We start from the raw sequence: 26688 nt of genomic DNA, 5'->3' as shown, positions 1-26688 counted from the left end.
TACATATTTGTCAGTATGGCAGGCAGAATAAATAGACTCAGGAGAGGCAAATTCAGCTTTATTTCATTTAGCGAGGACCTTTGTCAGTCAAAACAAATGACAACTAAAAACCCATGAAACCATTTTATGCTCCTTCACTGTCCACACAATCATTTCAACTTTAGCCGAGCTACAGAGCCATGAACACCCCACGTCCTGTTTTTAGAAAGCAATTTCTCCTCTGAACCAAGGTTATTTTTGCTCATATGTAACTCCATACTAAGCAGTCATCTAATGAGTACCTCTGCCAAACATGGCTGACTGGAAGCAAGCAACAAATTTATGTTTACACAGCAAACCGCAAGGAAATTGTTTCTGCTCAGACCCAAACTAAACAGGACATAATGGAGGTCATTCTGCTCAAATTAAAGTTCTGACTGACCCCAATTTCACCTTATTTAAAAGAGAAAAATTTAGATCTAGCACGGGACAGCAACAACGTCAGAATGAAACAGGAGTGTAAAACAAGACCTGAGTTTTTCCATTGCTCCTGAAATGGTGCATCACTCCAGCTGACAGACCAGCAAGAGAAGCCATGTGGCCGAGTTGAATCGTAAAACAGAAATCCAGGTTTCACGTCTGCTGCAACTTAAAACTGCAAAATGGAGGCTAAAGTGAACTGAGTGAAGTTACAGGTCAGAAACGTAGGTGCTAAAACTCAAACGCTCCATAAAAGTCCTCCAATCAAACACTATATAAACATATTGTACATTATAACAAGTTAGATTACAGCCCAGGGTTTCCTTTTTACAAGTCCATACTCCTTTCAGCTCTCAAGGTCTGTACATCTTGGTTACAAAAAAACAAAACATGCCAGTTTTAGGTATCTATGAACATACAAACAAAAAGTTTAATTTAACTGAACAGTTTATCAACAGAGCCTAACTGTAGTGAATAACTCCAAGTGCTGTAATAAGTAGCAGAGATGTAAGCTTTGTCTGCCAGAAACAAAAACTAATCCAGACTCAAATCAAAAAGCAACAGTATGATAACTGCCCTCCCTGTGCCAAACTGAAACAAAAGGAGCAAGTTTGAATGAACAAATAATATAATACTGAAATATAATAATCAGCCATAACATTAAAACCACCTGCTCAAAACGGTGCAGGCTGCACTCAGTGCTGCCAAAACAGATTTAACCTATCATGCCATAGGGGTAGGGGTGTCTCTGATGGCTGCCTGTGTGTCCTGCTAAGATGTTTTCCTCATTGCTGTTTGTCCTGCTGTGCTCCAGTGTTTAGCTGGTCAAAGTAACTTTGACATGAACGCCAGGACCCCGGGGATTCAAACGACGCTGTTCTGTAATGAGATCATCGATATGATCACGTTCACCTGTCAGTAGTTTTCATGTTGTGGCTGATGGGCTTACATTAAAAAAAAAACAAAAACGACCAGATATTCATATGTTCACACGTGAAAGGAGTCCTCAGTGGCGCCTCATTTTGACTTTGCGCCCTGAACTCTCCTGCTCTTTGTCGTAGTCTTGGCCGCGTCTCCTGTAGTTCTCTGAGGTGATGCTGTGACGATGACGGGACAGTGAAGGACGTCTGTTCTCCTCTTTATCCATCTCCAGAACCCTCGGCCTGGTGGAGTCACATTTGGGTCATTCATCACAAACCCTTTTATCGCACAGAGTTATCTTACTAACACACCTCACATTTATTCTTGCAGATTCACCACCTCTGAGCCATGACAAAATATTACAGCTTAGAGTTCTGCTTAAGTGCTGCCCAGTTTTCCAAGTGGGTAGCGAGACCAGAGGCTAGTATCGTCCCTGACCTCAGTGGAAGACGCTTTTCTGTCACAGCAACTTAAAAAGCAAGATGTGACACCCTCTATATCTTTTTACTTTTGATTTCTTTTCTACATGTTTAAACTTGAACAGACTGTATGATGAATACCACTCACTGGTGTTTACACACATCATCTTGACCCAACATGGGATCACCTACTCTGCTGCGCATTTTTTTTTCTTTGGCAGAAATAGGTAAATGCTTTTGTTTGTACACATCACACTTTCCACACATCTAATTATGCTGGCAAAAACAAGCATTGCTTGTACTGTCATGTCAACAAACTTAACCCTACAATATCTTTGGTCAAGGCTTTCTGCCTCATTTATTGGATTTGTTGTGCTGTTTGCCTGAGAATTAATTAGGGCCACTTAAAGAAGTACTCACACTGATGCCAACTGTGCATTTCATAAAAGACTCATTAATAGCCCTAGTTACTGTGACTTGAGGGGCAGACAATCTGCTTGAGACTAGCAGCCTCATTTTCAGGGGGCAGCTGTGAATTTCTAAACACCGGCTTTGTTAGAATGAATTAACCTTACATAAATACTGAGAGTGGCACCACTTGTCCAGACACTTATCAATGCTTCAGTTTAGAGGAGACTGGAATCAGTACCAATTTAATGCCAAACTCTGGTACCCTTTCCTAGCACTCACTGATTGCAGCCTCTATGTTTTCCAATTACATTTTGACCAGTTTCTCATCAGATGAAATACTCGTGCGCTATTTTTAAAAGCTAGTCTGACTTTTCTCAGTTTAGTTTGTACCATGAAGATCTCTGGTGTGTTAGCACGTGCGGGTGGATACCTGTGAGCAGCATCAGGGTCTGCTTTGCGATGAGAACGTTTGGCTTTCAGGCGACCTGGTTTCTGTGCCAAAGAAGCTTTTAACGAGCTGTCAGAGCCCAGTCGAGGAGCGTCAGGTCTAGTCCTGCCAAAAAGAAGAAGAAGCAGAATAAGAAACACTGGGGTTGAGAGAGAAGTTTGAATTAGGATGGTCAATTTTTCAAAATCAGTGTGTTGACTCACTTTCTGAGGATGATTACTGCACGCCTTTCTTTTATGTCCTGTGGTCGGATGCAGTGGGTAATGTCATCTGCTGCATAGCCACTGAGAGAGGGGAAAAGAGGCTTTTAGTGACTGCTCTCTGCAGCCCGTGGGAACTACACAAAAACACAAAACATGACAGCAAACACAGCTATACTCACCTAAGCACGGTGACACTTCCTCTTCTCACAGGCAAGACAAACACGGGCTCAGACACCCTAATCGGTTTGAACTGGAAGCGGCAGCCGAAGCAGAGAGCGCTGTCACTGAAGAAGGACACGGACACGATGGGCCGGTCAAAGATGTGCAAAGGATCCACGTGTGACACGATGCAGCCACCTGGCTGATAGTCATTGATGACTGCACTGTTGACAAACCCCTCTGGGATGACTCCGTTTGTCACCAGCCGATTGATCACCAGCTCGTGCACCCAGCTCGGGATCTCGTCCACTTCTCCTTTGCGGTACAGCCGCTCCTGACCCGGACCACGCTTTTCCAGCTGGGCTCCATACGTGTAGCCCTCCCCGAAGAAGTACTTATTCCGAAGGGGCGCTCTATCCACGGTGTGCTCGCGGTAAAGTCCGGCCTCTGCCTGTGCAACCACCTCGTCGATCTTCTTCTCGATGAGGGCGCACTCCTCCGGCGTGAAGATGGTCTTCTGCTGGATGCTGCTCCTCACCCGGCGGGCCTCCTGCTCCCGGAGGTCCGTGCTGTCATCGCTGTGCTCGTACTCGTCGTCATCGGATTCCCGGTGCTTGCGTTTTCGGTGTTTCCCGTTGCTGGTTTCGTCCACGCACTTGTTTTCGTAGTCGTCTCTGTGCGGAGTCATGGATTTGAGCTTCTCCCTCAGGTCGGAGTATCCACTGGCTGCCATATCAGCCAAAACAAGATGACCGGCGTGCTGCGACGAGGGCTGCTAGCTAACAGATAGCACGCATCAGCGCTGCATTTCAGCACCAATTTCTCGGGGTCTTGTTAGCGTGAGCGGACTAGACGTCTAACAGAAGAATATCACTTGCTTTAAAGGGTCCAGTTAGTTTCTCGCAGCGCATAAAGTAGCTAACATTAGCTAAGCTGCTGGGCCACCCCGCGTCTGCATTGAAGTAACGATGTGGTGTAACAGTTGACAGTCTGGAGATGACCTTACCGGACTCTCTCAGGAAAACAGAGCCGTGGCAAATGCAGCACGCTCGGCCAGCAGAAACGAACAATATTATCTGAGCGGCCTGGCTACCAGCTAGCGAGCAAGCAAGCTAGTAAGTTAGTTAGCTCCACTAGCCTGGCTGGGTCTGTCCGTCGCCGCCTGGAAAAACAGACAAACCACGCAGCAACATTTCACATGTCGCCGTCAAACTCCAGACCTCAGAGCTCCGCAGACGAGTCAGGTTTTAACTCCAATAGCCTGGGAAACGCATTGCTATATGTGCACGAATCTTGACCTCCTCTTAGTTTACACCAGCACAAACCGTCTCCAAGAAAAAGGCTGAAAATAAACTCGTGTAACCTGCCAGAAGTCTGCGCATGCTCGGTGACGATTTGACAGTGTGGGGGCGGGGCTAAATCCATTTTGGGAGCCCCGAGGACACATTTTAGTCCGCTGCCGCTAATTCTGTCCCACTTATTTACTTCCACTGAGTCCACACTTTACATCCAGATAGCTCTGTTTTTTTATTTTATTAACTCCGCTGGTTCTCAGTTTATATAGCAGATATACAAAGAAAGAAAACTGTACGACTAAAAAATAGTTTTTAAAATTTTTTTATGCAAACTTTTTATTTCATTACATATCACGAAGTAGAATAAAACAGTGAATATAGTGGAATAAAAAACTGTGTTGTTATACAGTAAAAATAACTACTTACCGGCCGCTATAGAGTTTGGAAACAAGCAGTATTTGGCTTAACTCTCGCACACTGAAACAATGTATATTTTTAATATTATGTGTGTAAACAATGAAGTAAGTAAATACCTGATTAGGAGGAAGGTTGCTGGTTAAATATTCCACTTTTTCCCCAGCAGTGTATAGTTATGCACGTAATATAATAATCACTGAAGAAGTTCACAATTGTTTTTAAAAACCCTGATTTATTGTGATTTATATATAATGTTTCTTGTTTTGATTTTTTTTTTTTTAACAAAATGTGCATTATCAAGGGCTGAATATAACAATAAAGAGTACAGTCAACTGTACTTATAAAAAAATATAAAACATGTAGCCTATCAGTTATAAAACTTTGTGAAGACACGACACCGGCCCTGCAAAGCCTCCCCACATTTCATTTACAGCTTCTGTACACATAAAACAGTTAAGTGCAATTATTAATAAGTCACACAGATAGAAAAACAAGAAATTCGTCCAGTATTGAGATCCATTCTTGTTCTGCACTCATAGAAAGTGACCTCACATTTGTGTGTGTGAGATACATACAAACACCTTAAGCTGAGAAGAGGTAGGCTATTTATGAAGGTCTCATGTACATTAGAAAGAGCACTCGTGAAAGTTTGTGCGTTACAGCATGGTGATTTCGCTGGGTGGCAGAGTGAGCCTCTTCTCCCTCACCGACATCATGTTTTCCACCTGCATGGCGACGACTCGACACAGTTCCAGGCCCTGAGGATGAAGAAAGAGTGGATCAGAGCCCGAAAGCTGACTGGCTAAAGATGATCAAGATTCTTTAGATGTGTGGTTTGCATAATACCTGCTCCAGCTGTAGCTGAATGACACGTTGTGCGTTCATATCCCCAAAGGTGAGGTCTACATAAGGGTAACTGGTCCCAGCAGTGGGTCTCTGGGTGCGGGTGGACTGTATATCCGCCAGGGGGACCAGTGCCATCATCTCCTGCATGACAGAGACTAAACTTTTACAGCTGTCTGCTGAAATTACAGCTCTGCATATGAGCTCATCTTCTCGTCACGATGCGCTGAGTCATAAGCTGACCAAAGGTGTGTGTGTGTGTGCGCGCTCCTTACATGGGTATTTTTGTGGAGGAAGTGGAGACCGTGTTGATTGACAGCAACAATACAGGGAGCGTAAAAGGTGGTGGAGCTGCTGCTGTGGATGTAGAAGAACGAAGAGCCGAACATGGGGAATGCACTGACCAGGCCTGAAAGCGCACAAGAAAAATTTGAGTAAATTTTCAATCTTGGGGTGAAGCAGTTGAGTTTTAGTTTAACACATTACTGTAGACCACCCAGGTGTTCCTGCAGCGCTTCTTAATGTCCACAGCAATCTTACCCAGAAACTGTGCTCGGGCCTGGTGCGGGTTCAGTGCCTGTACTTGCTGCATATGCTGTGTCGCCATGGTAACCCACTGCTGGGGTGGCTGCTTTTTGAAGAGAGGTGTGGCGATGTACTCCGATAATTCGTGTCTGCAGGAGAGGGAGAACAGAAACAGAGTATCAGATAAACAGCAGTCTGTTTCACTCTGTGATTTCCCACATTTCTCCAGAAGAGTTTTACAACTCAGTGAGCTGCTCTTCTCCGCTTTAGGCTGTGTGTGTGTCTGTGTGTGTCTGTGTGTGTCTGTGTATGGGGGAGGAAGGATCGAGGATAACAGCGGTTAAAGCAAGAAGTCATATAAGAGTTTTTACAGTTGAGAAAGTAGAAAAGCAGTCATGCCTTTTAAGCACAATAACTGGTGACTGCACCACAGTCTGTGCCTGCATTTACTAAACTGCTGCAAGTCGAGTCAGAATCCTCCACTTAAACATTAACATTACACATTATACAAGATTTTACTCTGTTTTCATTTTTGCAGGGCATTTTATGAGGTCTTTACTCTTAGTTTTTCAGCATGACACTAAATTCTCGTTCCTTTATTTTACACCTTAATTGCTGTAATTTCTCACCACTAAAATGAGCATTAATACTACATTATAGATATAAAAGACCACAACAAATTTGGTCATTGTAGGGAGTATTACCAAAGTTTTCGATGGGAACAGAATTTTTTCATTTTAAAGTCTAACCCATCCAGAAATACTGGGGAAAGTGTTCATTCAGTGTTCAAATATCAAGAATAACTTAGTTAACAAGTTATAAGAATTTAAAGGCAAAAACAAAACCAAAGTTAGACAAACATAAAGAATGTATAGAAACATGGTGACACTGTTTTTACTTCATGAATGACTTCCATCTACAGTCACTGAACACTTTATAAGGTACATCTTATTAATACCAGGCTGGATCTCTTTTTTCCTTCAGGACTGCCTTCATTGTTTGTGGCAAAGATCCAACAAGCTGCTGGAACCATTCCACAAAGATTTTGGTTCATATTAACATGACAGTATCAAAGAGGTGCTGCACATTTGTCAGCTGCAAATCGAATATGAGAGTTTCTCAATCTACCACATCCCAAAGGTGTACAGTGAACTCATTGTCATGTTCATGAAACCAGTTTATGATGTTCTGAGCTTTTAGGCATGGTGCGTTATCCTGCTGGAAGCAGCCATCAGAAGATGGGTACACTGTGGCCATAAAGGGATAGACACGATCAGGAACAACATTCAGGTTTGCTGGGATGCTGGTGGCTAAACGTATGGCAAGAAAATAAGCCATTACACCTGCAGGATAAATTGTTGACAGGATGGATCCATACTTGTACAAAGTGTATGCCACTGGTCAGGTTTTACCAGACCAGATTTTGCCGATAATGTGCAAATTGTGCAAAATTTAGTTTCCTGTTCTTAGCTAACAACAGTGCCACCGAGTGTTGTCATCTGCTGCCTGGAGCTTCTCTGTTTCAAGGTTCAGTGTGCTATGCATTCAGAGATGCTCTTCTGCATGCTTTCTGTGACTTTGTATCAACTCGGAACAGTCTGGCCAATCTGAGCCAGAACTGTTGCTCACAGAATATTTTCTCTTCTTTAGACCATTCTCTGAAAACGCTAGAGATCAGCAGATTAGCAGTTTCTGAAATACTCAGTTTAGCTCATCTGGCATGAACAACCACGCCACATCCAGTCATTTAAATTAACTTTCTTCAAGCATGTTTATCTGCCTAAATGCACAGAGTTAGAGCTTATCCATGCCTGCTGCTAATATTTTCTTTTAATTGGGATTTGTTTGACATCAGGATTGTTAAAGTACAATAAGTTTGTGTTTTCAGGACAATGATTATCACTAAAGTAAATTGTTCAGAACAAAGTAAGTATGTAAAATTAAGTAAAATTGAACTCCAGGTTAAATTTAAAGTCCTCTTTGGGGCTCATTAGAATTAAACTATAACCACTGTCTCAGTGCTGCTGTTTCCTCACATGCTGGGAATGAAGATGTTGTCTTTGGCTCGGTGCTGCAAAGCTGCCAGTTTGGAGATCTGGTGAAACTGTTGATCGCTCACTTTTCCATGTGGAAGAACATTCAGCAGACCCTTACAGTAGTCTGGAAGGATCTAAATAATCACAAAAACAGGGTTATGCACACATACATACACACAGGTAAACAGCAGCTACCCAGTATGTGCGGCAAATGTTGTACCTGGTTATAGTGCATGGCCACACAGAGCTCATTGTCAAACTTGAGCGGCTGAGTCCAGACAACTCGCCTGACCCAGAAGCTGTAGCCGGTGTCGACTAACTCGGCCTCTGTCGCCACATCCAGGATGTACTCACGCTTGTTCAAAGGACGCACATTCTGACCTGAACATGCAAATATGCAAAGTTTTTACACAGTGGACGTGAATATTTTCACACTGGCCACTGCTCACCCCCCCAAAAAGGAGTTAAAACTATTGATACTCGTGTTCTGAAATGTGCTGTGCAGCCACATGCTGCGTGACCTGCTGTGCTTTGGAAAAGCGCAGGAGCCAGAGCAGCTGCCAGCTGTTATCATGTGGCGATATTTAATGCTCAGGGAAGAAAAAAGACAACAATGGTGTTTTTGTATAAAATATATGTACTGTGAGAGCATTTCAAGGGGCTTAAACATTAAATTATTGATAAAGCAGGAGGAAACGAGCAAATAAACAAGCCATAGGGCTGTTCTTCATCACTTGTGTTTTTAAATACACACAAAAAAGGCAAACAAATGGCAAACAAATGTAGAGAGAAAAAATGTTTACTTTTAGAGGTACAGTCATGTGAAAGAAGGTGCCTCTTCTTCAAATGATAAGGTTTTACAGAGTTAACAGAGTTAACTCACACCAAAATGCTGCAGATGAGCAACCTGCCGAAACTTCTGCTTTAATCGAGTGGATCTGATTAGCAGCAGCTGGCTGCTTCTTACCCCGTTAAGTCAGATAGAAACCTGCATTTTAGTGTAATTTTGGGTAAATTAAAAATGGCGCACTGCAATACGTCATGTGTTATGTTCACTGCAGGCTGTATTTACCTCATTTTAAGACCTGCAAAGGATTAGATGATGAGTTTTACCATCCCCTGACTTTCTCCTACAGCTAAACCTCAGAGAGCAACTAACAGAGATTCTCAAAGAGCATAAATACAAAGTTGAATATTTATGTGTTTGTATGTGTTTGAGACAAGCTGCCCATGAGCATACCTCTATTGGTCACTAAAAATATGGCATATTCTTCCATAGCCTCCAGCTTGTGCAGACCCATCTCATAACACAGCTCCTCGATCACCTCCAGGGCAACCTAAAAAAACCCAAAACCCAAACACAACAGTGTCAGTGCAGACACACGAATGCATCACGACCTCCTCGCTCTCATGATGCACACCAGTGACGGTGAAAGTGGCAGCTGAGCACTCACAGAGCACGTTTTGATTTTCACGTGACGTTCGATACCCCCGGGGAAGAGGAACAGCTGACGTTTTGAACTCCGTCCCGCCTGAGGAGGCACGAACACATACACATGTAATACGCTGCTATAGATTAAACTACACACACTGTATACGTGGGGCTACTTCACAAGATCCTACACCCGATGAAACCTGTTTTTATTTTAAATTAACAGCATGTTTTTCTCTCATTAGGCTCTCCTGTTTGTAGCATTCAGCCCCCCAAGCCTGCTGGTTCCTCAATAAATCTTTTAAAGTGGCTTCCAAGTTGCATCCTTTAGTTATTTGCTAAAAAAGCTGGACGCTGCACTTTTTGCCAAGTATTGCTGAAACAGGAGAAAATTGTGCATTTGTTGGGAATTAGTCTCACACTATAATCCCCAGAAGCGCATCAGCCACTGCAACACTGTGGCTTTCTGATGTGTAATAGATTTTGGACAACAATCGAGTTCCCTGGCAAAGAGGAAGGGGAGAAAAAAAGCTTTGATTATTCAGACAATGCCTGCTGGTGGGATCCGACCATTGCTGGGTTTGGTCTTTCATTCAATTTGTTGCCTATTACAATAAAATAGAATATAACTTTTCATCTTTCAAAAGCCAATTCAGTTCAGCCAGCTACCTCATTAACTTACTGCTTACATCAATAACAGTACTGTAACATAACATAATAGGAGTAAACTTCATTCTAATTCAAGGCAGACTGGGTTTGGAAATTGTGTCTGTCCTTATTCAGTTTGTAACAAAAAAAATATAGTGAACAAAGAGTGTACACACCCACAGAGGTGCAACGAAACAATGCAGACAGGAGCACAGCACTATTTAAGCGCTGGGGTAGCTTCAGCTTTGAATGCTCCCTAAACCTAACACCATTATTTTAGTACAATTTACAACGAATAGTTTTGCTTTTTATTCATTTTATGCACAAATCAGCATATAAACAAGGTGATAAACTGTGAGTGGAAACTTCGGGACGTAAATTAAAGAGAGACACTGACCATCATAGCCTTCAGCTCCATGCTGTTGGGTGGAACAATGCGGCCTCCAAACTGGAACGTCTTCTTCAGATTCTGCTCGCACGCTTTAGCTATGCCTGCCAATTTTATAGGCAACGTTACACATTTACACTCACGGGACAGTAAAAGCTGTGTGTTTGTGCCCGCTCGTTACCCTGATACTGCACTCCTGCGCTGCGAGAGGCCTGCTGCAGGTATTTGAGGAGGAAGGGCTTGAGGACTTCAGAGCAGCAGTGGAAAGCAGTCAGGATGTACAGCAGCCGCCAACCTCGCTGGCAACTGTCGCTGTGGAGCACAGGAGTGCACGCTCGGAATCACAGGCTCAGTGATGAAAGAGGCTTGTACCGTGTGTGTCGGTGTGCGGACTTACGGTTTGGAGCTGGTGTTAGCGGTAAGCTGTTTGAGGAGCTGGCAGTAAGCCTCATCCCTCATCAAGGAGAACTCTCCTATGAGCTGAGCGGTGGATGGACGCGCACACATACACACAAAAAACAGCATAAAAAGATTAGCCAGCTGTCAAAGAGAAAACAGCAAAGTAGACAAGGCGAAAAATGATCTGTATGTTTACCTTGAGGAAAGTGCTGACCACTTCCTGTTCTGTTAGCCCCCTTAATGGAGAGTCGCCCATGAAACGCATGATGGCTACATAAAATACACAACCAGGACACACACACACACACACGCACACCAACAACATTTAAACCTGAACTTCAGATGGTCAAATCACATAATGAAAAATTCCCCTCAAATCCTTTTTACGGGGAAAAAGCAGGAACCTCAGCTCTTCCCTTGCCGAGATGAACAGATATGCAGTAGATGGCACAGGATATGAGAACATCTCCTCTGAACAGAGGATCACTTGAAGCCCGGGTTGTAAAAAAAACAGAAAATTATTAATGCAGCTGAAGACGACAGAAGGTGAGAACTTACACAGGAAGAGATCGGCTGCCACTCTGTTCATGGCCGGATCTGTGAACTCTATCAGAGATTCAGTCAGAGGCATCTGCAAAGGTGAACACGGTACAAGAAAAGTTACGCGAACGACTCGGTGCGGCCGTAGTGTTACGACAGCAAAACTGAGAGCAAAGAAGAAGGCACCTTGGAAAACTTGATCATTTCAATGGGCTCCCGGGAGTCTCTGTTCTTGCTTTTGCTCTTCGGGGAATCTCTGTGAACACAGTCAGTCATGCCTCATGTTGCCTTTTAGTTCCAATAAAACAGAGCATTTATTTGAATTGCCTGAAAATTAGCAACCTTCAAATATGTATCTAAACAAGAGTACGCAAGCACTTTCGACACAACTGATTTCAGTGTACCTATGATGCAGATTAGTACCTCTCGGTGTTACATCATTTTAATATTCTATCATTGGAGCAGGACTTATCATCGTAAATTGTATTTCAATGCAGAACTTATGAACACAGGAGCACCTAAATGATTTTCAAAGTAACTCAAGTATTTTTGATTACTTTCGATGCCCCTTTCTGATGCTCCTTCTCGGGCTGTACCTCCTCATTTCACTCTTTTATCTTTGCCTAGAGAAATTTCTAACAACAACAGGTCCGCTGTTCCTGCTGCTCAGCAGCTGCATCCACTTGAAGACTGTGCACTAAAATTAAGGAGACATTCTGTTGCTTCTAATGTTCTCACTCAGTGATAATTTTACATGAAAATACAGCCAAAATTACAACAGAGTGTTATTGTTAGGAAGTCTGATGGCTTTGTCTATTCCCTGCTGATTACTAAGAATAAAAGATAACTAACACATCTTTTTCCTGTTCTGCTGTTAGAGCACGGTAAACTCATTCTGTGTTTTCCCTCACCCTTTCCCGCTGGGCGCCTGTCTGAAGTACTTCTTGGCAAACTCCACCATGTCATATTTCGTGTCCTGCAGGGCACTTTCATCCAGATCTCCATCAGCAAAGCCATCAACAGAGACCTTCTGAAAGGCAAAGAGTGACAGTGAAAAACAACCTGAATTCAGTTTGACAGAAAAGCAAGCAATCTGTATGTGTGTGTGAGTGTCTCCGAACCTCAATTGTTTGATCTATCTCATGCGCGGCCATGGTGGATGCTACGGCGACAGCGACAGCTGATGACACAGCGAACTGTCCCGCTCCACCTCGAGGCTCCGACTTTCGGTCCAGTGGAAGTGACAGGAAGTCAGGAGGAGCGACGGGATGGACGCACTCGGCGGGGAATGAGCCGGAGCGGCCGAACACGGCGCCAAACTTCCAGCCTGATGCGCAGACAGAGCAGAGGGGTAACAAGGTGCAAGTGATGCAGGGCAAACACCTGATTGTTCACTGTGCCTAAACAAGCTTTTGCTTTACTGCAAATCCTGATCGCTATCGGCCTTTCCTCTACCAGCAGGTCAGCTTTTCAATTAAAGTGGTCGGATCTTTATCTGCAGGCTTTGCATTCATTTACAAGATGTGATCCCCCTCCCACCTCTCTGCTGCCACACTGATAACCTGGCACAAAAGGCAGTCTCCTCTATAATTGTAGAGACATAAGGCTAACTTATCGGATATGGGGCAACCTCCAACCCTGATCCCAAACATGACATGGTGCTGTAGCAATCCTCGAAGCTAAGCGAGTGATGAAATTAATGCTGCAATATTCAATAGTTTAACCTGTCAGCTGGCTCATAGTTTCCAGAGACGCTGTTTGTTTTTTCTTTTTCAGACTTATGTGAAAACTGGTTCAGTTTTCTGAGGAGAAGAAGCAAAGTTAGAAGCATGCAATTGTCATTTGCCAAACCAAGATTCATCCATCCGACTACCAGATAGAGAAATAAAATTAATCAATCCACAGAATATGTTTTGACTGCTCTAGAGTCCAGAGACACTTCATCTGACAGCTGGCATTTTGCTCAGTGATGTAAGGCTTGCATGCAGCTGGACAGCCATGGAAACCTATGTCACAGTTTCCATGGCTCCATAAATACAGATTTTGTATTTATGATAATGCCAGAGGAGGTTTGGAGCTCAACCCATCAACCTGCTCTGTAAGTTTACACCAAGTTTCTGTGGTTCCTAAATGCTTCCACTTTTGCAACAGTACATGTTGCAGTTGATTGGAAAATATCTATGAGTGAAGAAATGTCCCCAACTGACTTGTAGCAAAACTACCATCCTATGACAGCTCCACACCCAAATTTAGGAAACCCTTTAGAACAGGAGTGTCAAACATAAGATCCGGAGGAAAGAATCAACAAGGACTCCAATCCCGCCCACCTGATGGCTTTGGAAATATGAAACAGAGTTTAAATGGTGTACTTTAAAATACAGCATTTGATAAAGACCTCCCTGCGGCCATTCTTACTACACCAAAGTAATTATGTAAAAGATAAACAAGAAAATGACAGAAAACCCATTTTTTCCACTATCTACAATAGAAATCTCAGTCTGATTTTTGCAATAGATCAACAGTAAGAAAAAAAGAAACAGAATTTCCTGTGAATTAATGAAAATTTGTTTTGTAATTACAGGACAGTGTGGGGATTATCATGCTGACAGATGTCTTTTATTTACTTAATTTCTTTATCATGCAGGAAAGAAATGAGTTGAACTGTTGAACTTTCCTTCTTTTTTTGCTTATATTACGATATTTGACAGATTTAATGTGCAGTTAAACTTCTTTACAGTGACAGAAAGGGAGGTTTACTCTTAGATGAAAGTAAGCAGTATGTGGCCTTTTACATAAATTGAGTTGGACATCCCTTCTGCAGACTGACCCATTCTTTCACATATTTTTGTATGGCCAGACTGCATAGCTAGGTGCATGATTTTATACTCCTGTGGCAATATGACTGAAAAAACCTGAATTGTTAATCTTCCAATTTTGATATAGTGCTCCAAAACAATGTTACTTTCCTTTCTAAAAATAAATAAAATAGTTTTAGCTTTTCATGTGGTAAATGGCCTGTATTTGTATAGCGCTTTTCTAGTCCCTAAGGACCCCAAAGCGCTTTACACAACCTGTCATCCACCCATTCACACACACATTCCCACACTGGTGGCTATAAAGTCAAGTTTAACATCCTCAAGCCGTAAACAGGGCCGGGGACCAACTCAAAGAGAAGTGACAGAAGTAATTGGATAAGAAAACCGTTGCATCTCAACTTTGGAGATCATCTTGTTTCAGGCAGAAGTAAAAGAAACTTCGGCTTGTAGGGACCAGCACTTTGCCCCAAGGTCAGCAGTAAGTCCCTTTTTGTGTTTCATAAGAACACACACGCAATGAATCTTAAAAAAGAAAAAACAAACGCACATTTCAGGCACGTAGTTGATGAAAAATGTTTTATGCAGCCCATAAATCAACTTAACATTAAAGGTTAATTTATGTAAAAATATAGCTTTTTATGCTACCATTTAAGGACTGTGGTTGAATGAGAGCGGTCTGAATGGCGCGGGCAGGATTCACATGAATAAAACATGAGCGTGGAGTGCTATATGAGCAATTTATAAGTTCTGAATTTAAGACCCCGAAAAACAAAACCAATACATCAGATTAAATTAGAAATATGTGCTCAAACTTCTGCTGTAGTTTGTCTTATCCACTGACTGCTTGACGTGACATTTGTGATCCCATTTCATCTTTTATGTCCTCAAGAAAACACATAAATCAATAGTTTTGGAACTGCATTGCAGTCATCCATCTGGAAAATAATTTTCTGATACAATATTGTATTTAAAGAGTGCCGCAGGCGCCGTCAACACGACTGCAGCTATTCTTCCCTGGCTTTAAAAATAGCCTCACATCCCCAGGGTACACAGCGCAGCATAGGTTAGTAAATCCTTTAAAACCGTCATTTTGAATTGTCGCTTTGTTTATATTTGGGCCTCGTCCAACATCTGGGAACTCTGTGCAAAACTCCTTGTTTTTTGTTATTAAAATAACAGGATTTCATAAATACCAAAGTCCTGAGTGTCTCTTTTGAGCTCCTCCAAAAACACAACCTTCTTCCTCACCACGCAGCCATAGCTGTACCCTGGAGAATGAGCAAAGGCAAATATGAGCTCATGAGTCTGCCGCAGATTCACACAGAATACAGCGTGACTTCCACACCAGTGCCTCACCTTTCTCCAGCCCATCCATAACCTGAAGCCTGATGATGTCACCTTTATGGAAACTGAGCATCGAGCGGTCATCTGTAACAAAGTTACGCTCTGCAATCACGTAGTCTGAGTCCTTGAGGGGGAAACGGGAAAAACACAGAAAAAAGAGCTTATTTTTGGTTTTTCTTTCTTTCTTTTTTTTAAACAGCTCAAATACCTGCGTACGTTTTATATGTGTAATTGTTGTTTATCTTTGTGTATCTGGACATTGGCATAACCTACTTAAGCTGAATGTTTAAGGTGAATTGTGTGTGCGTGTGTGCTTTGTGCCTTTTTGATCTCATTGATGAACGTGTCTATGAGGTGTTTGACTTGTGGTGCCTTGGCTGAGAACAGTATGAGCTTCTCATTGGTCAGATTGAACTCCAGCATGTTCTCAGATGGGATGGTCACAAACAGGATGTCGGCATAGCTGGAAAAAAAGCGGAGTAAATATTCTAACAACAAACAATAAAAACAAAACAAAATAAAACACACTATCAGACAACAAATTGGTGAGAGCTTGGAGATACACTACTGTCTAAAAGTCTCGAGGCAACCGTCATTTCTCTTTAGACTTCTCAATTTTTTAGGTGGTCTGGTTCTCCAGGCTTTCTGAAGACCATTCAAAGTTTTCCTTTGAACACTGGCTGGTTTTTCCACTCATTTTCAGTCCAGTCCTTTTCAGAGGAATGTTTTTTTGCGGCCTGATATATAAAGACATAATTGATTTCTTCAGTTTCATATACAAAAAAAGAAAGAAGTGTCAGGTAAGAAACTATTGATAGCAGAAAGTCATGTCCTAATAAATAGGAAAAACTATTCACTGACAATGGAAATGGTGACAGTGGAAAGAAGAAGCCATGAAGGAAAGCAGGGAGAAAAGGCTGAGGCATGTGAAATTACACAAGAACTGGACTGAAAATCAGCAGCAGCAGCAACAGGTCTAATGGAGTCCATCCATTCTCTTCCGCTTACCCTTGTTAGGGTTGCAGGGCTGCTGGAGCCTATCCCAGCTAACTTAGGGCAAGAGGCAGTGTACACCCTGGACAGGTCACCAGTCTGTCGCAGTGCTAACACACAGAGACAGACAACCATTCACATTCACAACTATGCAGTTTAGAGTTACTAATTAACCTAACCCCAGTAACTGCATATCTTTGGACTGTATGAGGAAGCAAGAGTACCGGGACTCTGGGAGAACCCACACAAACACAGAGGAGAACATGCAAACTCCACAAAGAGCCCTCTTGCTGTGAGGCAACAGTGCTAATTCATTTGAGATGGGTTAGCACCAAATTTGAAAGTTTTTGGTCATCAGTATGTATAGAGGAGATCAAATGAGAGGTACAACAGTGAGTGCCTATAGCCATCTGTAAAGTAAAGGCATAACTGGACAGAAAAATGAAAAACTATCAGTCACGGATTGGCTTCCCCAAAGCCCAGACCTCAACAGACCTCTTTTAAGCAGCGTGGGATCATATCAGCAGAGAACAGAAGGCAACCAACATCCTAAGAAGAGCTCTGAATGTCCTTCAAGGAGCCTGGAGAACTATTCCTGAATACTTCTTAAAGACAGGATGAGAAAGGTTTCCTAAGAGAGTTCAGGCTGTGTTAAAGGTGTTCACACCAAATACTGACTGTCACGTTTGTTAGAATTGTGCAAACGTTGCTTGTTGCATTATGTGCTGTATTTCCGTGTATGTTTGGTGTATTTGTCTGTGACAGAAATCTACACAGAGACAAACAAGCACATACGTGTATGGTCTTAGGACTCGGAAGTAGTCTGGAGCTGTAGCACTGCTTTTTACAGTCTTTAGCAGTTTGATTCCACTGTGGGACACTGACAATACCTGCACCCCCGTTCCTACACTACCCTGCAGAAATGTAGACAGAAAAAATATAAAAAAGTGTTATTAAAAATGAAAATTCCCCACCGACTCAGAAATCATACTGCCCTAAGGATTCACCGCCAGGCTCACCGAGGCTGGGAAGAGTCGGGAGAAGTATATTTCCCAGGTTTCCCTGGCTGCTGTGACAACAGTTTTCTTTACGTGCTCCTCCACTGGATCCATATTCTGTCTGACGCCGTGCTTAGCTGCCATTTGCACAAAATGACACACACAAACTCATGAATGTCAAAGAGATTCAAGCATACAATCTTAAAAAGTGTCTCCCGGAAGAACAGACAGACTACCAAAAAGAGCTTTCATTTTCTGCCTTTCATCCCGGGTGACGCGAACACACGCCTCTGACAAGGTGTCATTTACTATCTGGAGGACAGAGGAGAGCAGAGAAGAGGAATTGTTAGAAATTATTAAGACGAATCTTTCTATGATCTTTGTGTTATTAGTTAAACTTATTGAGCTCAAATGGGTTGGAAATTTAAAAAAGAAAGAAAAGAAAAGAAAAGTTACCTGTTTGAAAATTAGATCCAGCACCAGGGGACTGTTGAAGCTGTCTTTGGGATAAAATACCTGTGAAGGAAAAGAAATGCGGTAGGAAACGTGGTTTAATAGTGAGGAGATACAGGTCAGAATAAGTGGAATTTTTATGATTTATATTTGTATATGTGCTCACTTCCTTCCTCAGATACAGCCTCCAGGGAACATTGGTGTAGGTGTAGTGCTCTTCATTGGTCCTCTGATGAAGCTGCGTCTGGATAGTTTGCGTCTCTACTGGAAGTTCTCGAGAGACTGCAAAAAACAGGTCAGATTATGTCTGTGTTACCTCCGGTCAACACTCTTATTTATACATGAAGCTAGAGATGAGGCTGTGCTCAGGCAAACCTGTGCTTTAAGCTACGCAAAGAAACTTTGCATTTCACTGCCCTCCTTCCCCTGACGTCCAGAGTAATTTATTATAGTTATCTATTTTGACGTTACAAAATGCAAGCATGACACAAAAGAAAGCAGTTTAATAACTGCTTGCAATGTTAAGAAACCTTAAAATCTAAAAGATCATGTGTGGATCACAGAAACACAGAGTGAGGCAAACAAATGATCTGACAGGACTATTTATACACATTGGGCTAACTGGGAACAAGGAATAGGAGGGAAACCAGACAAGGGTGTTTATGCTCACCATTTCTGTTTAGCACCCTAACCTGTGCTAGTTAGCACTCCACAGTATAGGGGAGGCTAATGTGAAGTGAATCTTTATGTCTGCTATTAGTTTACTACAGAAAATAGGGAAAACTCATTCCAACATTTTGTAAACTTTTTTCTTTTTTTCTTTTTTTTTAACAGAAAGTCAAACGTTTCTTATAGTTCAGAATCTATGTGCCTTCAGGGTCATGTGGGGTCTCACTGCCGGCTTGCTGTGACAGTCCTCCCATTTCACAACTGTCAATATCCTGACCTTTAGAGAGCTATTACAGTTGTCTCAGCTATTACTTAGTGTTTACAAGCAGGTAATGTGAGATGTCAGGAAAATTACAACTGACAGTCAAGATACAAAAGCAAGCTGTTAAATGGCAAAGTGAAGAATACTAAAAGTCTAAAAGAACATACAGATCACAGAAAAAAAGGGGGAGGAGACCAAAGATCTGAGAGGGATTAAGAGGAGACAAGACTATTTATACACACTGGGTTAACTGAGAACAAGGAACAGGAGGGGAAATTAGACACAGGTGAAAACATTCAGGAAGCAGGAAAAAACGCTAATGCAGGGCAGGAAAGAAACCCAAGTGTTCAAGTAAAAGTGGAAAGAGAACTAATGCAGACTCTGCATTAAACAAAAGAAATTACTCAGGTGGAACCATGACATTAAGACAGAAACAAGAAAGATGGAGGAACAGACTGGGAAACACTGAGGAAACTAAGAACACAAATAACCAACTTAAAGAAGAAAATGAACCCAAATGCAAGGACATTAACTATCCAGTGAGTAGGCCAAAACTTTATAATAACCAGATATCAAATTACTAGAAATTCTCAGAGAAACCTGGAACTATTAAAGTGGCATTTCCTAGATGACGTCAGGAGGACAGAGAAGTAGATAAAAAAGAGGCAAGGAGGCAACATAATGACCCAGTAATACCTGAAAACTGTTAAGAGACTCTTTTCTGGGTGCTTGGCCTTAACTTTATGTAACAATAAGCATATATGTTATTTTTTAAAAAAACATTAACTAAACACGTGGCATAGAGGTTTGGAGGAGAAATAAAAGCTTGGGAATTTTCAACCACTTTATTCATAAAGCACTTTTCCAAATACATTATGAGTTACTTTATAAAGGCAAATTCAGAATAAGCAATTTAATAGAGTACGATGAATAAAAGCAGACCTCTGAAAATGAAGTAGGCAAACAAAGCCCGACAATAAATACTATAAAATGTGAAGTAAATTAGAAACATTATTGAAAGACTTTGAGAAGTGATTTAAAATTTGTCACCGACTGAACCAGTTTTATAGCTTAGAGTCCCCTGGTGAAAATAAAAAACACTCAGCTTTAGACTTGATCTAGTCATCCGAGTCCTTGCTGACAATCTGGCTGGTAGGGCAGCAGTAATAATGCTCGTAACCAAGCAATAAAACACTTAAAATGTGATTAATAAAATCTTTAAATTAATTTCCCAAGCTGACTGGAAACCAGTGAAGGGAAGCTAAAACAGGGCTCATGTGGGTTTTTCTTTTTTATTCATCATTTATAAGCCTTGAAACACAGTTTTGAACTAAAATCAGGTTCTGCAGGTTTTCTGTGAGCCAGACAATATCTTCAGCACGTAATTTCTTCTTGTAAGGTCTATTTGATCTAAACAAAACAGAACTGTTCCCTCTCCTCTTTCCTTTCATCCCAGTTGGTCATGGTCGATCCTCTTTGAGCCTGAGGATTATAGGGTCCTGAGATGACTACTGTTGTTTGGTTAAAGCTGAGATTTTTCTAACAAGGGCAAGTGATTTAGCTTCATCTGTACACAAATCAGTGTATACCTGGAGGAGGTATGGGGAGGGGACGGGCAGGCGCTCTGGTCTTTGTGCTCTTGGTGGGTTTAAACCCTGCCTCTTTCACTGCAGACGCAGAGGGTGAAGCAGCAGCAGGACGTTTGGGCTGGGGAGACACAAAAACATTTTGTTATGTGACCTTTTACAGCTGTGGTCAAACGTTTGCATCCACACAGGGTCAGGTGATGCTCAGACCTAAGAACAAAAGCTGTTAAGTACGGTGGTGGAAGCGTCACGCTCTGAACCTGTTTTGTTGCCAGTGGGACTGGTTTGCCTTGTGTGGATTATAGAAAATAAAATAATAAATTCAAACTAAATTAAACCAGTTGTAGTTTTTTAAGTCATTAAAGCTGCACCTGTACAATCATTCCACCCAGTAAAAAGAACAAAACCTTAAATTACCATGACAGTTGTGCCTATGATGAGTGGATTTAAGCTTTTGACCACAACTGTATCTGCTTGCATTAACGTGTGTGTGTGTGTGTGTGTGTGTGTGTGTGTGTGTGTGTGTGTGTGTTCACCTGTGGAGCAGGAGGGTTCTCCATCTGTGGTTTGAGGATCTGTAAAGCTTCATCGCGAGGTGTTTGCGTCTTCTTAAACTTCCCTTCTGGTCTCCTAAGTACAACCACACAGTGTCAACATCACACATTACGGTGCGCAGGGCTTTTCTACTACAAATACATCAAATTGCATAATCTGCGTTTATGTTTACTGAGTGTAAACACGATCGTTCTGGTGCTGCGTGCTTAATGCAGGCGTTAACGTCGGAGCCGGTGTCTGTCGGTGCTTTGTTTACAGCGTGCACAGTTATTTCTGTGTCTGCAGACAGCATCAACTGCTGTGCTGGATTTACAAGCAAAGTTTGTTGTAGGAAAATCTGATCACCGAGCTGATTCCTCAACACAGAACACGTGCGTGCGTGTTTGTGTAGCCTCACCTCTTGCCAGGTGGCAGTGGGTCCGGCGGCGGTGGTGGAGAGTTGTATCTTTTAATGATTTCTTTTTAATGAAATAAAACATGTCAACAGGGGGTGGTTTCAAAGTTTTATACAATATTTCAAGAATGTCAAGAAAAAGACTCATTCACATGTGTGTGTGAACCTGTCAAAAATTGCAGTTACCTTGGATATCTTGGCTGGGGATGACATGATCTGAAGTCTGAGGTGAATACTTCACCACTTCTCCAGCAGGGGGCAGAGGAGACGTCACAACCGGGGCTGAGGCATCCGCAAAAACAGATTAGATTTTCTCTGCTCTCTTAAATGAGAGTTCTGTGAGAAGCGAACTTCTCTCTCACTCTCTTACCAAATTTCCTGACTGGTTTGTCCTTGTTCATGGGGATGCCCGGAGCTTTTCTCAGAGGGACGCTGTCCTTGGCTGACTGAGCCTGAAAAAGCCACGCAGACACACACAGAGAGAGAAAACAGAGAGTTTGCACTCAAGATTCTGCAGATGTTCAATGTAGTCATCTGTAATTTTGCCAGAGAAGTCAGTGAGGGAGCAAAGAAAAAAGAAGCTGACTGTGTTTTTGGTGCAGACAAACCTGTGGATAGTCTGCAACTGTGCATAATGTTTTTGGGGGACTTTTTTGTTGTTGATTTGCAACATTAAAAGATAGACATGCCAGAGTTCTGACATGAAGGAAGGTCTAAAATGAAAGGTATAAAACTGGTGGATCAAAGGACAATACAGTCAATGCACAGGGTGACATCTTTCCCTCTCAGATAACTATTTTCCCTTTGACCACTACAAACATGAGGATTTGTAATAATGTAAGAGGAAAAGTCATATAGACGCTGAAACAACTTTACATATCTCACTGTACAAATCAAAGTACAAACCATCCCAGAAATTTATGAGCTCGGAGGGAAAAAAAGGGATGACCCGAGGATCTCATCACTTGACATGAACTTAGCAGATGTAGCGGAGACGGAGGGAGATATTCTATTCAGTTTGGTGAGCCATCCATCAACTAGTGAGCTGAAATCTCGCACTGATGGAATGTGCCTCAATCCAATTTAACTCCTTCGCCCATAACCTGTCTGAAATTTTCTCCTCAGAATACTTAATACGCGCCACTTTACTCAGCAACGTGTGCCAGGGAAATAAAGATGGGCAAACTGTGAGAGTAAATGTTTGCAGGTAGGGATTCTGGGCATCACATCAAAGGGAGGATGAGACTGGCAAACTAAATTTGTAATTTGCAACCTTAAAAACAAAACCAAAACAGTAACCAAGGCAGACACCGAATTTCACCTTATTTTGTCTTTTATACCATATAATACGTCTGCGTCTGTGCATAAAGAAACGAATAAGGAAGAAACGTTTCGTCACTCATCCAAGTTCAGTCACAGCTGATTGTTCTCACCTTATAAAGAGATCTGTGTTTTCAGGGTGCTGTGCATAGGGTGAACGAGGCAATCTGCACATAGTGTTTGTGAATCTATTTATCTCTTTAATGAATTAGTGAGTTTTTAGCTGAGATTCTGATGTTTCTGTGGATACCACACATATCTATATTTAAATAGCAGAGCCAGTGAAACCAGATGTTCCCCCTCTGTCTCTGGTACTGGGAGCACTGGGGTTCAACCTTTCTAATAATATCAGGCGCAGCTTCATAACTCAAAATATTCAATTATTACTCTTAGAAAAAAAAAGATACCACTTCCAAACAGTGTTACGGAGGATTGCAGACCCAGAGTAACCTCCACGAGTAAAACTAAGATATCAGAACCAAAGAAAAGTTGCAGCCGCCTCCGCAGCAGCTGAAGTCGCACAACTGCTTCACCCTCATTTGTCTGAACATTTGAGAGTCACTTTCAGATACGCTTGATTTCGATTGGCTGATTTGGCGTTAAAAATGTGTATGTTTACTATTGCAGATCTTTGGTTGATGCATTTATGTGTTTTGGTTTTTTATATTTGTTGGGGGTTTTTTTTGAACCAGCTGCTGCTTATTATCCTGACAACACATATCTTCTTTGTATTTCAAATAAACGGCTCCTGTTGCTTTAAGTTCACGGCAGCCTCTTTTATACACTCGGCAGTGCTGGAATATTACGCAACGTGTCAGTGCGAACTGTTTCCTCACATGTCTCGGAGTTACTGACCTGTGCTGCTGGGTTAGCTTTGTCAGTTTTTGTGGAGGCTGGCTCAGGGTTAGGGTTGGCAGGGGAGGCCTGAGGCTGAGTCTGGGGACCGGCAGGAGGCCGAGCCTGAGGCTGTGACGGAGCCTGAGCAGAGAGAGGATGGGGGCGAGGCGGGATGTCTGCTGCTGCAAAGGGAGTTGGGGTGAAGTTGGCGTAGGGGCTCGGTGGCATGTTTGCATACGGGCTTGGCGGTATGGCAGCATACGGGCTCGTGGGGGCATAAGGGCTCAGAGGGTGATGGAACAGAGGACTCATGGGAGGGCTCATGATCGGGGAGGTGGGCGGACTCGACACCGGGCTGCCGACCATAGCCATGGCTTGCATAGTCATCTGTTGGGCCTGAGAAACAAGAACATGACACATTACATTGGTAGCAGAGAGCAGTGGGATAGATAAACAGACGCGGATCCAAAACCGAGGCGCACCATGATGACGGCCTGCTGGTTCACGATCGCCTGCTGCTGCTGGGACAAAACAGCCTGCCGGGCATCTGGAGGAAAAACACAGTAAACAAGATGGAAAATCATGTTTGATGATTCCCCCCCATCATCATCATTCGTTATACAAACCAGGTGTTACAGGTGCCACTGCAGCAACAGGAGGCGACATCACACCTCCCACAGGAAGTACTCGCACAGCTGTGAACACAAACACACACAGCCATCCAGTTTCTGTCAGATTTTAAGTGTGTTTGTTTTATTTCACACGCTAATCATCTGTCAGGACTGTGGAGTGCGAAGGAGTAAATATTTAGCATGTGTGCCCATGTCTGTGACTGACCTCCAGGTGGAGGCGGTGGGCCCGTGGACGCTCCTTGTTGATGCCAACCACCACCAACTCCCCCAGCTCCCTTCATCCGACTGGAAAGTCCGCCAGCTGATTCTACTTCCTGTGAGGATACACAAGCAGACTTTAAAACCACAGACTGTATATAAAATAAATATATACAGTATATAATAATATATAAATATAGTCACCGTGAGGTCAAGCACCAAAGAGTCAAAGTCATTTTTGCTCTAAATGTATTAAGAAACACTTCAAATACTTTGAATTTGGATTAATCGCTCAATCACACCTGTTGTCACTGATTTTCGGTTCAGCTCTTGTGTAATTTGTATAATTTGGCAAACCAAATGCATTTTCTCTGCTTCCATGGCTTTTTCCACAGCCACACTTCCACTTAGACCATTTCTAATGAGGTTTCAGCAAAGTTCAGCTTCCTCAATTTTTTTAAGGACACACTGCACACAATGCTGAGGTAAAAATTTTCAGCTAACAGCTCTTCGGTAATCACCTGTTGATGCACAAATACCATTTGATCCCATTCAAACTCTTATATTTGTCATTTTTCATAGATACAAAATAAGAAAATGGACCAAGTGCCTAAAGGTACAATTTAAAAGTAGCTTAACAAAAAGAAAATTCCTCTGAAAATGTCAGGTTCAAGGTCTAAACTGATTTCTTTTTTCTTTTTTTAAAGCAGCCAATCTTCAAAGAAAAACTCTGAAAGGCCTTCAGAAAGCCTGGAGAACTGTCCATTTTAAAAATCACAAGAAGGTCAGGCTGCTTGTAAGCAAATGTAGAGAAAAGAGGGTTAGCTCAAAACCTTTGCACAGAACTCTATGTATATTTGTATGTGTATATATTTAAATATAAATACAATATATGTATGTATCTGTGTGTCTGCTTGTTGAAACAGCATTTGTGCTTACAGTATCTTAGAGCGAGTGACTGTCTGCTGTGTGATCAGAGGAATTTCCCTCTTCAGTGTGCAACCGTTCCATCAGAAATCAGCCACTGACCCATAAATCCTCAGGAGTGTGTGCGTTTGTGGGTCATGTCTCATTAAAAAATAAGCCCTTCATTTGCCAGAGAGTCAGTCCCTCGTAAGCAGATCCCCTGGGTGGGAAATCATCGTGGCGATCTGGTGGCTGTGACAGTTACGGTAACTGGGTAACGGAATAGGTTGCTGGCCGGGAGAGGTCTGTAGAACACATCTGATACATGCTAATTCCTGTCAGCCACATCCGATAGCATGACTAACATTCACCACATCGGCGTCCAGAGGACTGGCCGGCCGACAAAGTCACGCATTCACTGCACCACTGCCCTGACAAAAGGCTTTAACTCAGTCTTCAGATAGTCTCTGCAATCACACATTTTAGATGAAGAATAACTGTTTTTACTGCTGTAAGAAAACAATTTTCAAGTGAAAAAAGCTTTTATCTGGCACAACCAGGCTAAAAAACATAAATCACCAGACACACTTTGCTAAATATCCTCCTTTCTAGAAACATGCCCTAATTCCCAGTCACAGTTTTGTTGTAATTAACTTGGAGCTCACAGTTTGTGACAAAGACGCTCAGGCTTTTGCTATTAGGGCCTCACATTATGATATTCACTCTCTACCAAACTCCCACTGAGTCTCGTGTTCCTTTTAAATCTTCTCAGTCTCTCAATGACGCCTGTTGAGAAGGTGATGTAAAACAATTATTGTTCTTCTTTAATTAGATTTTGCTCTCTTTAATGACTTTTGTCCTTACTCTCATTTTATGCACCTTATCCAGTTATGTTTTGTATTATATTTTTACTATTATTGGTGGAAAAACTGTGGAAAAAATGGCTGCAAATTACAAAAAGGTTTATTCGATCAAACACTAGACTTTCTGAACATCTCAGACCTACACGTCCATAGGACAGACCTGAAACTGGGTGCTTCTACTGGAAATTGCTCTCATAGGTATATTCACAACTGTCTGTGTGCTAGTGGCAAAAGTGCTCTCTATATGCATTGTACATCTCACTGACTTTTACCCAGTATACAGCTCATTCCTTGAAGGCACACTCCATGCCCACTTTCT

The 26688-nt window shown here is 42.3% G+C and overlaps 2 protein-coding genes across 2 annotated transcripts in view; both read right to left on the bottom strand.

Moving 5' to 3' along the window:
- Window positions 1–41: 41 nt before the first annotated feature.
- On the bottom strand, window positions 42–4381 carry alkbh5 (alkB homolog 5, RNA demethylase). Its single transcript, XM_085163625.1, has 4 exons — window positions 3041–4381; window positions 2862–2942; window positions 2641–2763; window positions 42–1622 (listed from the first exon to the last, which is right to left on the bottom strand). Exons 1-4 carry the CDS (start codon window positions 3751–3753, stop codon window positions 1466–1468), a joined length of 1074 nt encoding a protein of 357 aa, XP_085019751.1. The 5' UTR covers window positions 3754–4381; the 3' UTR covers window positions 42–1465.
- A 132-nt stretch (window positions 4382–4513) lies between these two features.
- The window catches only part of myo15ab (myosin XVAb), a 73888-nt gene continuing 51713 nt past the window's right edge, over window positions 4514–26688 (bottom strand). The window contains exons 44-76 of the mRNA XM_085163631.1: window positions 24608–24716; window positions 24397–24465; window positions 24253–24317; window positions 23789–24166; window positions 21984–22065; window positions 21800–21895; window positions 21617–21677; window positions 21201–21294; window positions 20668–20785; window positions 18314–18429; window positions 18151–18210; window positions 17931–18006; window positions 17716–17831; window positions 17492–17610; window positions 16025–16166; window positions 15716–15827; window positions 15553–15627; window positions 12665–12870; window positions 12455–12573; window positions 11730–11799; window positions 11562–11634; window positions 11200–11273; window positions 11002–11084; window positions 10786–10916; window positions 10614–10708; window positions 9591–9668; window positions 9377–9473; window positions 8357–8517; window positions 8137–8270; window positions 6116–6249; window positions 5851–5984; window positions 5579–5719; window positions 4514–5490 (exon numbers count right to left, since the gene is read on the bottom strand). Coding sequence (XP_085019757.1) covers window positions 5389–5490; window positions 5579–5719; window positions 5851–5984; window positions 6116–6249; window positions 8137–8270; window positions 8357–8517; window positions 9377–9473; window positions 9591–9668; window positions 10614–10708; window positions 10786–10916; window positions 11002–11084; window positions 11200–11273; window positions 11562–11634; window positions 11730–11799; window positions 12455–12573; window positions 12665–12870; window positions 15553–15627; window positions 15716–15827; window positions 16025–16166; window positions 17492–17610; window positions 17716–17831; window positions 17931–18006; window positions 18151–18210; window positions 18314–18429; window positions 20668–20785; window positions 21201–21294; window positions 21617–21677; window positions 21800–21895; window positions 21984–22065; window positions 23789–24166; window positions 24253–24317; window positions 24397–24465; window positions 24608–24716 — 3720 coding nt within the window. The 3' untranslated portion in view covers window positions 4514–5388. The remainder of the gene's footprint in view (window positions 5491–5578; window positions 5720–5850; window positions 5985–6115; window positions 6250–8136; window positions 8271–8356; window positions 8518–9376; window positions 9474–9590; window positions 9669–10613; window positions 10709–10785; window positions 10917–11001; window positions 11085–11199; window positions 11274–11561; window positions 11635–11729; window positions 11800–12454; window positions 12574–12664; window positions 12871–15552; window positions 15628–15715; window positions 15828–16024; window positions 16167–17491; window positions 17611–17715; window positions 17832–17930; window positions 18007–18150; window positions 18211–18313; window positions 18430–20667; window positions 20786–21200; window positions 21295–21616; window positions 21678–21799; window positions 21896–21983; window positions 22066–23788; window positions 24167–24252; window positions 24318–24396; window positions 24466–24607; window positions 24717–26688) is intronic.

The sequence above is a fragment of the Neolamprologus multifasciatus genome, chromosome 6 (genome assembly GCF_963576455.1).
Source record: "Neolamprologus multifasciatus chromosome 6, fNeoMul1.2, whole genome shotgun sequence".
NCBI lineage: Eukaryota > Metazoa > Chordata > Actinopteri > Cichliformes > Cichlidae > Neolamprologus > Neolamprologus multifasciatus.
This window is presented reverse-complemented; position numbering and strand designations above follow the sequence as displayed.